At 40.8% G+C, this 15,764-nt stretch overlaps 1 protein-coding gene across 3 annotated transcripts in view; it reads right to left on the bottom strand.

The window, feature by feature from the left end:
- Positions 1-15,764, bottom strand: part of FAT3 (FAT atypical cadherin 3) — a 477,600-nt gene that overhangs the window by 84,254 nt on the left and 377,582 nt on the right. For all 3 annotated transcript variants that reach the window (XM_088140551.1, XM_088140550.1, XM_088140552.1), the window contains exon 10: positions 10,284-14,357. In XM_088140551.1, coding sequence (XP_087996677.1) covers positions 10,284-14,357 — 4,074 coding nt within the window. The remainder of the gene's footprint in view (positions 1-10,283; positions 14,358-15,764) is intronic.

Below are 15,764 nucleotides of genomic sequence, written 5' to 3'. Positions count from 1 at the left end.
CTGCAAAACGAATCCAAACGCTTTTAAGAACTGTCATATTTAAAACAAGTTCTCATCTAGATGCTTGTTCAAGCATGGCCCAGATGTTATCCATCTTCACTTGTAAAAATAACCCTAGCACTTTTGCCTTCTCTTATATTTTACTCTTTTCTGTAAGATCAGAGAAGATGTAATGTAATGTAATCTAAACATAATTAGCAATAAACAATCTAAATTAGCAATAAACAATCTAAACATAATTAGCAAATTCGGTATGCTAGGGACTCAATAGGAACTTCTCTGTTAAGCTTCAGTGCTTCTTCTTTCTTCCCTACCTCTCATGCATAGGTTTTCTTTATAGAGCTATCATTAATATATGTGCACGAACAAACCATGATCCATTGAAACTCATTCTTGCAAACATAGGCTCACTGTAATTTCAGCTAAGATGACTCACAGATAACAGAAAGTAGAAGAGAATTCATGTAAACTAAAAATAAAAATAAAGATGGTAAAACACATGGTATGAGATTCTGTAGGATCTTCCAAACTCTGGATCATGAGTTATGTCAGCACTATGCCATAACTGAGCCATGTGAAATGGCTTCTGTCTTCAATATTCTTTTCTGCACGCGAACAGTTCTATCTTATTTTCTAGATTTCTTTCTCTATATATTTTTTATCACCCAGACATTGCCCTCTAAAGATAGCCCAGTGCTGAAATCCTGTCTTTGATACAACTTCTAAAGAAGCAGGAGGCATGTTCTCTCTTGCAACCTATCCTCCTGATGCTTCTCAAGCTCCTCCCCGATTTTAAAGAATGTTTCTTTGGTCAGAAAATACAACACAGCAGACTGACAACATTATTCTAGCCCACTGAGAACAAGTTAGCTAACTATAGTCCACATCCTCCTGATCTCATCTTGACAACCTATTGAGATGCGTCTATTTCCCCCAATGAATCCAAACGGCAACTTTCTATGGAAATAACAATCACGTGACCCAAGTTTGGAGATGATATCCTTGTTTTGCTCCTCTTAAGGGTAATCAGATTCAAACAGTGAACAATCAATAGGCCTCACGTTACAGTGGCACAATTCTCTTTCCACTTCAGTCTCGAGGGGATGTGCTACAACCCGCTCACTCTGGTTACCAGGACAATTTCATTAGCCGTTGATTATGCAATCAAGGGAGTGCAGCAGATTCTGTTAATGGAAGCTTTTTTTCTCACTGTCGGTGATGTTTCTGTATTCATTACAATTCTTGTTGGGGGTGTGTATGTGTGTGAGTGCAGATTTCCAGAGCCTGCCAAACACGCAAAGACACATGATCCTTAAGTAGACCTAACAAGAGGTCGTTTAAAGAGCAGCTTCAAGATAAGGCTGGCAATTAGAGTAAATTTATACAAGAGGAAAAAGCCAGCAAGGAAGAGAGAAGGGATGAAGCTAATCAGCTTGCTATTACAGTAGAAGTGTGACTCTGAACACAATGATATTACTTTTCCACATCATTAAATTGCATGGTGACAAAATCAAGTCAGAATGCTTGTCTTTACCATCTTCTGCAAGAAAAATAGGGCCATTTCCCACACTGGGATATACAAAGAATAAAAAGCAGGAAAGAATGATGCTGATCCATAGTCATTAATGTTTCCAGTATTTGTTTATGCTTTGGTGTTAAAAGTTACACTTCCTTGTCTGCAACATAGAGTAATCCTCTGCAATAAAGATATTCTGGTTTGGCTTTCCCATAAGCATCTCAAAAAGAGCTTGTTCAACCTTTTATCTGGACCTCTGACCCCAATGATGGCAGCAACTCAGCTGTTACATGCTGTGATGTAAATAATAAACAGAATTCAACATTGGCCATGTTAGCTAGTTCTGGGAGCAACTGGCCCAACACCTCTGGAGTGTATTGGTTTGGGAAATGTTGTTCCAAGTAATCACCTGTTTGTGTAATGTGGTTTAAATGTCTTAAGGTTAAAAGAAATGTGTGTGTGTGCACGCGCGCATATGTGTGTTATGTGCAGGCATGGGAATCTGTGACTCAAGTCTTTTGTTTCCCCCAGTCCTATATATGCCTGCTTGTAAATCTAGTGGTGATTAACTTTTCTGCTAACATATTAAGCAGTACTGGTGTCTTAAAACCATTCTAATTAATTCATTTTTCTGTGCATTTTTTTAAATACAAGAATCCTGACTGCAAATATTAATATATTTTACTTAAAAAAAATTTACTGGCAATTTTCTTCTTATGTTCTGCTTACATTACAACATCCAAGATTTAAAAAAAAAAAAAAGCCCAACTTTTTCAAAGGCTTTAAAGCTCACAGGATCTGCATTTTTCCCTCTCTAATCTCTCATTCTTGTTTACTTCGAGTCTGAAAAATACCCCCCAAACAGTGCATCTCTCAAAAGTTAGACATGTTCAGCTACATGAAAGGAGTGTGCAAATCCCCAAGAAAAATAAACTCTTCAAAACACAGGAGTAAACCACACACAGAAAGTTTAAAAGGTCAAGAGATGGCAGTCCTGAAAGTCTGCTGTGAAACTTTCTGTAAGTCCCTACAGTTCGTAGATTAACAGCATGATGATTTTCCCCCCCTTGCCATTATGGTGATTATTGCTACCTCTGGTGATCATCTGTGCATCATACACTTCACATCATACATGGAAGGTTTTAATGATGTGAAGCACTGCATAGGCAAAGAATTCTTAAGGAACTACTATGACAATAAGAACCAATGTCTCAAATATTAATGAATCAAATTTATATAGCTGTCCATCTCACCAGAAGTGACTGACTCTGGGCGGTGTACAGCCATACCTTGAATATGTAGGGAAATATGTCATATTCAATAACCTCATATATAATATCCAATGAATAAATGTAAACTGGGAAGACCCAGGTTTGAATCTATGTTCAGACATGAAATTAACTGACAGGATGGCCTTTAGAACCATCATGTGTTCTCAGCCTAAGCTATTCCATAAACTGTATTTCCCAGGTCTGTGAAGGACCCATTTGTACCCACTAAACATGGTTATTTTTAACTTGCTTGGCTTATTTGTGGCTTGGCACATTGTGCTGACCCTACCCTTTGGTTAGTTTATAGTTCAGGGTGTTATTCAAACCCAGACATTGGGTTGTTTCAGAAACTAAGCTAAGCCAGCTTTGTGAGCAAAATGAGAGAGTTGTTCGAAGGATCAGAATGGGAGAGAGGGAGTGAGAAAGGTTACATTATTATTGGAATGCTTTGGAGAATGGATGGATCATAAGTTGAATTTACAATAGTATTAAGTCTGGAGCTGGTCAAACATCTCATGGTGAATGGAGGCTATGAATGTGTAACAGAGAAGGCACTTCCATCTCGCCAGAATCTGACCCGTTATTAATCCCAGTGATGGGAACATGCTGATTAACTGATTCATTAGCATTAAGGATTCCATGGGTTTTAGGAACACCTGCTAAAAGGGGAGTATATATATATATTTTACTAAGGCAGAAGAGAATGGGAAACTTCTAATAAAAATGCTGAAGAGAATGAATACCTCCCCCCCCCCGCAAATATAAGTTCTCCCAAGAGCACAGTAGGCAGTTGTATGATTTTACATTTCTTGCTTGAGATGGATTTTCCACATTTTGTACATAGCCATTGCTTTTCCTTAGAGGTAAATCTAATAGAGTGTTCAGAGTGCACTAAGCACCATTCTCATTAATTATCCTCCCCCCTTTAATTCAGTGGTCCACTTACTCAACTCAGACTTCGTTAAGTAAATGGTTCATGCATGATTGTATTTACAGAACAGCCTTTTGAGCCTCAAAATGACAGAATGGCTTTGGCAACAAAAAACCAAACACACAAATTGATCCCAGTGGAATGTTGTAGCTTATACAATGTGCTCATTGTGGGGCGGGCTGTGATCCCAGTGCTTGGCCAGTAGAAAAATCATAGTTAGAAATCCTCAAACTGCAAGGGTTTTAAATAATGTACGGTTTCTGAATGATCTAGGAAATCAATATAGTGGTATGCCCATGCAATTATTTTCTAGAATTTATACCTTAATAACCAATATGAAAGCAATGGGTTAGCCCAAACCCATCTTAGCTTTCACCTTGCTCAGCTTTTTCTAAAGCAAATGCAGCTTGGTGACATTTGATACTTTTGCATTAGTTGACTGTAGACCAAGGAGGAACATCAGCAACAGACTGCTATGTATATACAAAGCTTGACAAAATATAAATGCTTGCTCTACAGTCTTCAAATAATTTATTCAAGAGACTTGTTTGCCAGGATCATATCAGACAGACCTTAAGTAAACCATGTGAAGCTATTCAACTTCAAACTGATAACAACATTATTTGTTGCTGTGAATCCCACAGTTATAAAAGGGAGACAAACAGAGCCCCAGCCCAACCGATGCTAAATGGCTCATGGGGAAAGAGCTAGAAGGAATGAGGCTGTATCTTTTGGTCACCTGTGACTGCAGGTGCATTTTTACCAACAGTGTTCTTCCAAATCATGCCAAATCTTGGGCCTTCAAATGGGTTGCAAAGCAATTCCCAGAATTTCCCAACTGGCAGAATTGTCAAGTACACTAATTTGGGGATGCACACCTGCAGGATGCCATGTTGGAGGATCTGCCTCTGATATTGGACAGATGGGAAAGAGGATCTGAGTAAGAAGCATTTCTTGTGTAGTGAAATATGTTTCAGATCCCAGAATATTTTCTGTGTCTTGCTAAAGGAACTGGGATGCAAAATGAACTAAGGCACACAAGAAAAGGTTCTCAGGAATCTCCCTTCTCTATCTCTTGGTGCTTACACTTAACTCTGATAAATTCATGGAGGACACGTCTGTCAAGGGCTACTAATCTCAAAGACTCAGTTTTTGTCAGTTACCTCTGGTTGGGGGCAACAGGCCTCCATATGCCAGTTGTCAGGGAACAACAATGGAAGAAGGGTATGTCTCCATCTGCTGGTAGACACGCCCAGAAGCATCTGGTTGACCACTGGAAGAATCAAACTGCAGGACTAAGATGGGCCTTGACATGATATTATGTTCCTATGATCAAAGATACAGGTATGGCTACGTGAACAACTCAACTTTCTGTGTCCTTCCTACGTGTCATAGAAATGTCATGCACAGTATATTTTTTTTCAAGCCAAAGGCCACACTTGGATGCTGGAGGCCTTATTTCTAAAAATAGGTCCAGTCACCCCCCAAAAAAACAACAACCAAAAAACCAATCCCCCCTTCAATATAATCCAAACATTACGATTACTCCCCATATATTGAAAAGCAGTCCCCTTTTGTCATCTCCAAAATAGAACAAACAGACAAATGAAGCCTTGAGGGGCAATTTAAAGCCCTCTAACTTGCACAACTATATACGATAGACCTATAGGACGCATAGTCAAACGAAACAACTGGAATGGATCAACAAAGCAATGAATTTGGAAATGGTGATCTAACATTACAATATAACTCAGGAAGGTATTATTTTGGGAAGGTATGTTGGTCTCCCTTTGAGAATGGGGAAGGGAAGGAAGCGCCCTTAAAGGAGGAAGTGCAACAAGATTCTTGTGAAAGAGGACAACTGTGAGAAAGAAACTCAAGACAACTCTGCCTTGATTTTGTTAAGTGGTAGTAGAGAGGAACTCTGATGGGCTTTCAAGATTCAGTTATAATACTCTTACAGCAATCAAGAACATTCCTGAAATCCAGCTGTTCTTCTTTCATGACCATGCCAACCTCAAAGGGCTGACATATATTTAGAATTATACTAATATATTCCAAGAAGTGAAAGACTGATTTGGTGTTTCCAGTGTGGGGTGACCTGAGTTTGGGAAGTGTGGGTCAACCTTTTTGGCTAAAGCGCTGATGTCAGAGATGCTGAGATGAAGGATCCACAGCACTTTTGAAGGGGGGACAGAAGAACAGACTTCATATTTCCATGCAGAGAAACTGAACTATGGGTTTCACAGGAAGACCAGCAGGAAAGCTAAGGACATGCAGATGGATGTGCTATACATGCCCTTCTTTTTAAGCTCTTGGAAGCATTTGACTGGCTACTGCAGTCAGATGCTTCCAAGAGCTTAAAAAGAAAAAAAAAATACAGAGGGTATTTTATTTATTATCATACTTCATGCATCAACATTAATTTATATCCTGTCTTTCCCATTCTGGCCCTACCCATTATTTCCCTGATTACAGCCACTTTCTTACAATACTTAAGATCACATGCATCCTTCAGGCCAAACAGGCTCACCCATGTCTTTTTTGCCAGTTTTCTCCATTTCTCCTAAAAGGGGGAAGGAAAAAAAAAAAAACTAACCCCGTAGAAAGAGGTAGGGCAAGTAGTGAGAGATAATTCTTTTCCAGGCAAAGCATCTTTTCATAAGTTGGTTTTAGTTGGTTGAAAAGTAGCAACAAAATGAGGTAAGTCCCAGACTCATATCAAGCTGAGCCCCAGCTTCTAGGTGGCAAGAAAAGAGTTAAGTCCCCTGCTTGTCTGTGTTTGTTCAGCAGACACAACAGACACATACTGTGAGCTCTTTGGATAATGTGCTTCCTTCCCAAGATATCCTTAATTGTGTGCAATTCGCATGTGCCAGGGTCACACTAGCAGAGCAAAAATATACCTTTGGAATGAGCCCAAGATTATGGCCCTTTTTGCGCAAAAGGAAACTGGCCACACCAGACAGCAAATTTACAGCCATGACTCCTTGCTCCCCAATTTTTTTGCTTGCAGTTCCATGATTGTCCTTCCATCTGAGCTTAAAATCAATTCTTCAACATGTGCAAACGGCAGCAAGAACAGTAGAGGGAGAACATTAGGAGTCTGAAAAGATTTTACTTTCACACTGAATAAGATTCTCCTCTGGGGGAAAAACAAAAATAGACCTAAATGAATCCATTCCCTTGAAGAAGGCAGTATTTTGAACATGAACTGTTCGGAGATCCCCATCTAACCTGCTTTAGCAACTGTAACGCAATCAGCATAAAATTTGAATTAATAGCAATGAGAGGAGTTGGAGCTTGGAATTCACTACCCCTCCTTCCAATCTGTTTAAATTAGATTTGTCCTTAAATCCTCTGTATGTTTACTTGGAAGCAAAGTCCCACTAGACTGTATGTGACTTCTGAGAGCTCCGGATATATGGATTGTTGTGAAACCTTATTGCACCATCCATTGCTTATTTTCAAGAGTTGAGCAGCCAGTTTGTTCTCAGAAGGGTACACACATTTATTATATCCTACACATTGTGAGTTTGCTAAGAATATGGATGGAGTTTATGCACTTTTTAAAATCACAACTGAGAGTAAATGAGGGCAGCCTTACTATTCTCTAGTAAAAATGTCCTGAGGTCTGCTGCTGTGGTTTTCATCTGTATGCACCGCATGACTCAAGCTTGGCATGGAATGGCCTCTGTTTAATGAGGGCAAGCAGATGTTTCAGTGGGATAGTGATGCTTCCACCCATCTTGGAAAGCTGTATGACACAGCCTTTATTATTCTTTGCTTTGGGTGCACAATCGCTCCTGTGTTTGGAAACAACATCTTGGAATAAACAGGAAATGCAACTCTGACAACTCCTATTTATCTTCTTCCCTGCCATGGAAGTGAAGCTACCCCATTCACTTCAATGGCCAGCTGTAGGACAGTCCTGTGCCACTGGAAAAGAGATTTCTGAATGGCACCTGTCATTTTCTCCTTCCCCTTTTTATTAAGTTTGACTGGCAAAGGCTAATGAATTCTCAAGGGATTTAATAATAGCCCATCATCCTTTTTTCAAACAAACGAAGAAGCAAACTTCAGAAGACAGGCTGGGTGGTTGGAGAGATATTACTGTATCTGGTTTAAGAAGAACACGGATGAGCACAAAACACAGAACTGGAAGGTGCCTGGCATCTTCAGGTTTAGAAAGGGACAAGGAATTTTAGGAAGAGACAGGAAAACTGCTTGATTTTAGGAACTGCTGATGAAGGAGATTACATGGTACTTAGTGGGGAGAGGGAGGCAGCCTAAGGCTTTAGGAATGCCTTTGGTGTCCAAACTATTTTTTTGAAGCCGATGGAGCTCCAACTGCCTTGCTGAATCTAATGACTGAAAAAAGTTGGCGAGGTATTTACTGATTGGGAGAAGGAAAATAACAGAGGCTTTAATGCAGGCTAAAGAAAAAGGCAGGAAAACATCTGAAAAAAAGTCATCTTTGGAAAGTATGATATGCCCCCTACTCTGCATTATCGTCCCCAAAATATTTTGTCCAACCCTCAGCCATCCAACGGTTGCCAACCTTGAGGTAGACAAACCAGATGTCCATCACAGACTTCCAGTTTGAGGGCAGAAGGTTCAATACCCAACTTTTCCAAGTGTTGTAGGAAGAATTCTTGGTTGAAATCTTGGGAGAATAAATCAGCTTTTTTATTTAAGGTCATACAGTGATATTTGGGCTGAGCAACCATTTATACAACACAGGTCTTCCAAACCAGGAGTTGCCCAAGGGTGTCCAAAAAACCTGCACCAAAGACTTGGGTAATAAAGCTATGCATAGACATAGGCCTCTGGTTGAAACTGCCATGATGACAAAATGATGCTATGTGCCTGTGTGTGTAACCTGCATAATTTGCATGATGGCATCATGATGCATCTGATGTTACTCGCTGCCCTTGCCCACACTTCCAGAAACACACAATAAATTTCCCTATTTTTGTTGCATGCCTTGGTCTACAAAAAACTATCGACACCTGGTAGGCAGATACCCAAATTTATCTCTGGACTGCAATCAGCTTGTTGTATCACAAAGTGTGCATATTAATCTGCAAATATGAAAAGCAGTTGTACGATCATTCTTCAGCACAAAGAGCAGGAAGGAAAGAAGGGGTGGTGGGACTGCCCACCATTTCTCTGTGGCCACAATCTTTATAAAGGTCAGCCTACCTTGCAGATCAACTATGATTATTATTTTGTCTACACAGAGTGAGCATCCATTCTTTTCCACTGGTAGTTTTGGTCCTTAAGAAATGAGTATTTTCACTGATGTTTGCTATCTAGAAATTCAAAGGATGTTTTTAATTAAAATCCACCCTCCCTGGCCTCAGCCAATCTCGAAGAACAAATTTCTTCATTGTCTCTGCTTACTGCACAGTGTTACAATCCTGCTCATCAATCATAATGGGTAACAGAGCCATTACATGGCAGCACAGCATGAACACAACCAATTAAAAACCTCCTTACAAATGTTCCATTTTCCCTTTGTTCACTATTTAAAGGTTAAACTGAATAAATACCCTAAGAGAAAAATAGGATGTGTGAATCTGAGCTGTGATCCCAGGGGTCTTGAGTTTTAGCCGGCTTGACCCAGAACCTTTACTCTCAGCGCCACTCTGCCATCTCCCCTGTTGACAGAGCTGCTAAATTGCACTCTGGAGGATTTGGAGAACACCACGACAAATGGCAAGTAGATGGTATTAAGGGAGAAGGTAATTCATATAATATGGTTTGATCTAGCCCTACAATGCTTCTCATTCTTAGATCTTCACCTTAATTACCCGGTAAAACCATGCCAGTACCCAGTTGCTGCTCTCTCTCTAGCTTCGTTCCTGTCTCTGTTTCCTTATTTGCCACACTACATTTCTCTGCCTTGTACCTGTAACACCAGGGGTGAATTTCTCTCTACCCATATGTATCTCAGGAGGCTAGAGATGGAGAGAGACACTCTGGATTTTCTTGTTTTGTCTTACAGGTAGATCTCACTTAACAATGGCATTTGGGACTGGAATATCTGTCGCTAAGTGATGTGGTCATAAAGTGCAATGTCACATGACTGTGCTTAGTGATGGCAGTTCTGGCAGACCCTGGTTACTGTTGTTAAGCGAGGACCTCATGTGATTGTGACTTCTGACTTCCTGTGAGTTTCCCCATTGACTTTGCTTGTGGGAGGTCAGCAGGGAAGGTCACAAATCATGATCACGTGACTGTGGATGCTGCAATGGTCGGTAATCTGGGCCGGCTGCTGAGTGCTTGGATTGTAATCACATGACTGCAGGGGTGCTGCGATGGCTGGAACTTTGAGGACAGGTCATAAGTACCACTCATTCAGTGCCATTGCAAGTTTGAACGTTGCTGAATCTGAATCTACTTAGTCATTAAACAAGGACCACCTGAAAAATCTTGGCCTGCTCATTTCTGCTACCCAACCAGAGAAACCAGGGCTGGAATGAGGAACCATCTGTACACAAAGCTTAAGTTGTCCCAAAACACTTTCCTTTTATAACACCAGCTCTGAAAGGAACCTTACCTGTAATATGGTAGCTAATTTGGCGGTTAATGTCAGAGGTATCTTCATCCCAAGTGCTAAGGACAGCCACAACTTCTCCCGGTGGGTCACTTTCTTTCACGGACCCCCTGTACATCTCATGCTGGAATATGGGAGCATTATCGTTGATGTCTGTGACAGTGACAGAGATTAAGGTGGTTGCTGAGAGGGACAGGGCTTCTCCCAGGTCAGAGGAAACCACAGTGAAGGCAAAAGTGGGATCCTTCTCATGGTCTAAATCTTTCAAGGTGCTGATCCAGCCACTGTTGCTGTCAATAGTGAACACCTCAGAGATCCTGTCAACATCCAATTCTGTTAAGAGAGAATATGTGACTTGACCGTTGGCCCCAGAATCTGCATCAGTTGCTTTAACTTGAACAAGTTTAGTTCCTATTGGCATTCCCTCCATTATGATAGCTTCATACTTGGCTGCCTCAAAAATAGGCTTGTTGTCATTAATGTCTATAACTTTAATGTCCACATCCACCGTTAACACAATATCCACCTTATCCAGCTGTAGGGTTGCAGCCACTTTAAAATGAAAGGCTGGATTTGTCTCATGGTCAAGCCTCTTGTCCAGTTTTATAATGCCAGTGTCTTGCTCTATAATGAAAACTCCATCCTTGTTGTTTCCTGTCAATTCACCGTTAACTGTGCTATAGATGACTCCCTGATTAGGTAAAACATGCAGAGCATCAATTGTACTCCCTATTAGTGCATCTTCTGACACTGCAAAGGAATATTGGGGTTGAGAAAACGAAGGCAAGATGGTTTCTGGAGGTAAAACATGGATATATACAGGGATAAGGGAATGCCTTACAGGAATGCCACCATCCACAGCTTTGACAAAAAAGGATAGCACTGTATTTTTCAACTGGTTAAAATTCCCCTTGGTTACCATCCATCCATTGTCTGGGTCAATTTCCAGGAGATCCGCAACAGAAACTGAGGCTTCACTATACAGGGAATAGACAATCCTGGCATTCGCGCCATCATCAGGATCAAATGCTTGGACCTGGGTGACTAAATGACCTTTCCCAACATCTGCTTTGACACTTGCTCTATATTCCGCAGTCATAAACTGTGGGGCATTGTCATTCTCATCCACTACTATGACTCGGACAGTGCAGAATGTGCTCCTCCCTCCGCCATCAAGAGCTCTTAAAAATATAGTGATATCACCTTCTAAAGGGAGTTCCCTATCAAGTTTCTCAGTAGTGATGATCTGCCCTTTGCTGTCAATTATAAATCTGTCTTTGGCAAAATCATTTATGATTGAGTAACTGATTTGCCCATATATGCCCGAATCTCCATCTGTTGCTTTGACATGGATAAGTCTGGTTCCTGGGACAGCGTTTTCTCTAACTTCTGCCACATAAATGCTTTGAGTGAACACAGGGCTATACAAATTAGCTCCCAGAATCTGGATATGGACCTGAGCAGTGCTGGTAAACAAACCATCAGAAACAGAAACATTCAAGCTGTACATTGACTCCATTCTCTGCTTCCGATGATTTGACAGTGTGATGATGCCACTTTTGGTATCCATTACAAAACTGGTACGGTCATTTCCAGACAAGATACTGTACTCCAATCGGTCAAAATCGGAGCTGTCTGCATCAGAAGCCTGGACACAAGTCACAAAATGACCTCGAGGAGCTAACTCACTGACGTACGATTCATATATCAACTGATTAAAAATGGGAGGGTTGTCATTCATATCTGTCACGTAGATGTTAACTAGAACTTCACTGCTTAGAGGTGGGAATCCATTATCAGTGGCCCTTACTTTTAAGCCGCATTGCTGCATCAGTTCATGGTCCAGCAAGCGGGCTGTTAGGATCAGGCCGCTTGTACCATCAATATGAAAATAATCTGTGCTATTGAAAGTGTCCTGGACTATCTGGTACTGAATGATTTTGTTATTGTCAGAATCCGCATCTGTCGCAATGACCTGCAAGACAGGGGTCCCAATCAGAGAGGCTTCAGATAAGGTGGCATTGTAAGCAAAGTGATCAAAAACTGGAGCATTGTCATTGACATCTTTGATAATTAAGTCCACTGTGACTTCAGCTCGGGCACCAGTAAGAGCATCACTGGCTCTCACCATCAGCTTGAAAATGGGATTGATTTCATAGTCTAATGGACTGATGACACTGAGGACTCCTGTGTCAAAGTCAATGTTGAACTGATTATAGGGATCACCATCCACAATTATGTAAATGATGCCCTGACCTTCTGGGCTGGTAGCATTGATGCTCAGAATCGGGGTGTTCATTTCTATGTCTTCATTTACAGAGGCTGTGTAGAAGGGCTTGTCAAAGATGGGCATGGCTTTGTTAACTATTGTAATAGGCAATTCCACAGATGCAGACAGTGATGGGTTGCCTCCATCTTTTGCAATGACAATAATTAAATATTCTATATTAGATAAGTCAGAATTAAAGGGTGCTTTCAATGTGATGCTCCCAGTGTGGCTGTCAATTTCAAAGTGTCCATAGTCCTCCTTCAGTAGGTAAGCTACATCACCATTTGCACCCTTATCTTTATCAATGGCCCTCACTCGGTATATCAGAGTGCCAGGATCAGCCTCAACTTGAACAGCAGCGTAGTAAGGAAGTCCAACAAACACCGGAGCATTATCATTGATGTCTTCAATGAGAACTCGGACAACCACTCTGGCCACTCGCAGATGATCCAGCTCACGACTAGCCTCTACCACCAGTTCATATAATTCCTGTTCTTCTCTGTCAAACGGGAGGCCTACAGTTTGAATAAGACCTAAGGTGGGTTTGATCTTGAATTTGTTCCCTGGATTTAATATGCTGTACTTCAAGGGCTCATTAAGACGGTTTCCGATTGCATTGACCACTGCTACCTTTGTGACATTGGTGCTGTTCTCCAAGATAGATGTAGAATAATGGCTTTGAGTGAAGTGAAGACCGCTATCCATGGCTTCCTTGACCATTATTGTCACTATAGCACTACTATAAAATTTCCCATCAGATACTTTCGCTATCAGCATGTAATGGTCTCTGGAAAGGCTGTTGTTTTTTATAGTTAACACCCCAGAAATTGAATCAATGAGAAAATACTCTGTGTTCCCTTCAATCAGGCTGTAAGTCATTTCAGATGGGACTTCTGAATCTGGGTCCACAGCCTTGACTTGAAGAACCTCCACTCCAACATAAGTTGGTAGAAGCAAGATGGTTTCAAACATTGCCTGACTGAACACTGGAGGATTATCGTTGACATCCATTACATCAATGGTCACTTCAACAGGACTTTCTGCAGTAAGCTGCGGACTGCCACTATCTCGAACGTGAACATGAAAGTAGAAATGTGCGATGGTTTCATGATCCAAATCAGCAATCGTTCTAATTGCACCTGTACTGGAGTCTACTGTAAAATAATTCTTAGCAGTTGACTCAACAATTTGGTAGACAAGCAGTGCATTTTGATTACTATCAGCATCTGTAGCTCGTATCACCAGTGGAGTGTTTCCTACACTCCGGACTATGCTATTTACAGGGGCAGCTTCACTGATGCTGCCCAAGTATTGAGAAGAAAGAAAAACAGGTGGGTTGTCATTTTCATCAACTATCTGGATGTTTACCGTGCCATTTGATGCCATCCCTGCCATGTTCGTGGCTTGCACTATGAGCTGGTAAGAGGAAGTGCGTTCATAATCAAGAGGCTTTTGGCTAGTGATGACTCCAGAATAAGGATTGATCGCAAAGGCTCCATCTACGTTGCCATCTTTAACCTCATAGACTAATGTAGACTGACTGATTGCTGAGACCTGGATAACTGAAGTCCCAAAATCAACATTTTCATTTATTTCAGCTTGCCATTCCTTGTGTGTGAATTTTGGGCGGGAGTTGTCTGACATAGTCACAGATATGCGGACAATGGCGGTAGCTGACAATGGGGGAGAACCCTGATCAGCTACTTTAACTGATAGAACGAACTGGCTCATGGTGGTCAGGTCCGGTTCTTTCAACACGGTGATGATACCTAGAACTGGTTCAATCCTGAATGTGTTTCCAGTGTTCCCTGAAAGAATAAAATAGGAAAAAATAAATAAATGTGGAATTTAAACACGAGAAATTGAACTCTAACAGGGGAGCCTGAAGAACATTCAATAGGCCCCTGCTGATGTCACATTAGGAGTTCAATATATGTGACCCATAAAACCAAACCAATCCTGACATTTCTAGGCTACCAATTCACAACCTATTTCCTTTCTTTGAATCTTGAGGCTCATTTCTTGGGAATGGGTTTTCATCTGATAAAGGTGATACTTTAAGTATGGTTGTATTATATAAATCAAGAGTGGGCAAACCTTCAGTGCCCAAGTGGCACGTTTGTGTTTGTGTGTGTGCGAAAGTGAGTTGATGCAAAGTGGGGCTGCATAATATGTAATAAAGGGATTTTCCTTTTTTATAATTAAGTGGGGGGAGACTAAAAAAATCTCCCCCCACTTGAAAAAACTGTGTTAGTTAAACAAAGTTTGAGCTTCATGGTCATAATTTGGCACGGCATACCCAGTGCTCCCCCAACCACAGGAAAAAAAATTCAGGGGCCACATAAATATCGCTCAGCATGTCCTTGCTAATCCCAGGTCGGGATTTTCAGGTATTGCTCTGAGCTCTCTGAAGAAAGATCTTGATAAACAAACAAACACAGTTTTTTTAAAATCACACTGACATATTCAAATGGAAATTCATTTCTTCAAATAATATTTATTTTCATAAGTTCCTACCTAGGACTATCCAGTATAACATGCCTTCTCTTCTACATGGTTAGTTAAAACTTTAGCTTTTCCCCAAAGTACAGAGGCATCTACGCTTCGTGACCTCAACTAGTCATTGAATATTCTCTCTTTTTTTAAAGTTTTGCTAAGGCCAGCCACCCCATCAGGAGGACAGAATGGATGAGCTGATACTATCTTACATAAACTTCTGATAATCATTAGGCAAGAAGTCTAAATAGGTACAGTTAGAAGGACGAGTACTTACTGAAGAATATTAAATGAGCTTTCAGGGTTGAGACTCAGTATAGGGCTATCTGGGATCAGTGATACCCACCAGTGTTTCTCAACTTGGCAACTCTAAGCTGTGTCGACTTCAACTCCCAGAATTCCACACATCTCAGAGTTGCTAAAGTTGAGAAACCCTGATATACACTAACTGAAATAATCTGGGAAACATCCTTAGCTGTCTTTCAGAAGGATGGATAACTCCTAGTTATCAACTGCAACTGAGATTTTTACACTCCTTACTGAACGTTACAACGCCTTGTTTTATTACCTTGTGTGTGGATATTTTGTATCTATATTGTATTTTGCAATTCTATTTTTGCTATGCTCGGCTTAATAAATGCTTTCACTTTTATTTAATTTGTGTCTTTACTGCCTTTGAATCCACCAGCCTTTTGCACACATTTTAGTGTCACAAAACA

This window comes from Python bivittatus, unplaced genomic scaffold (genome assembly GCF_059951505.1).
Source record: "Python bivittatus isolate LINGU-HERP-01145 unplaced genomic scaffold, Pbiv_v1 ctg000340_np1212, whole genome shotgun sequence".
In the NCBI taxonomy this organism is placed as follows: domain Eukaryota; kingdom Metazoa; phylum Chordata; class Lepidosauria; order Squamata; family Pythonidae; genus Python; species Python bivittatus.
The sequence above is the reverse complement of the archived record's forward strand: the minus strand, read 5'-3'. Positions and strand labels throughout refer to the sequence as shown.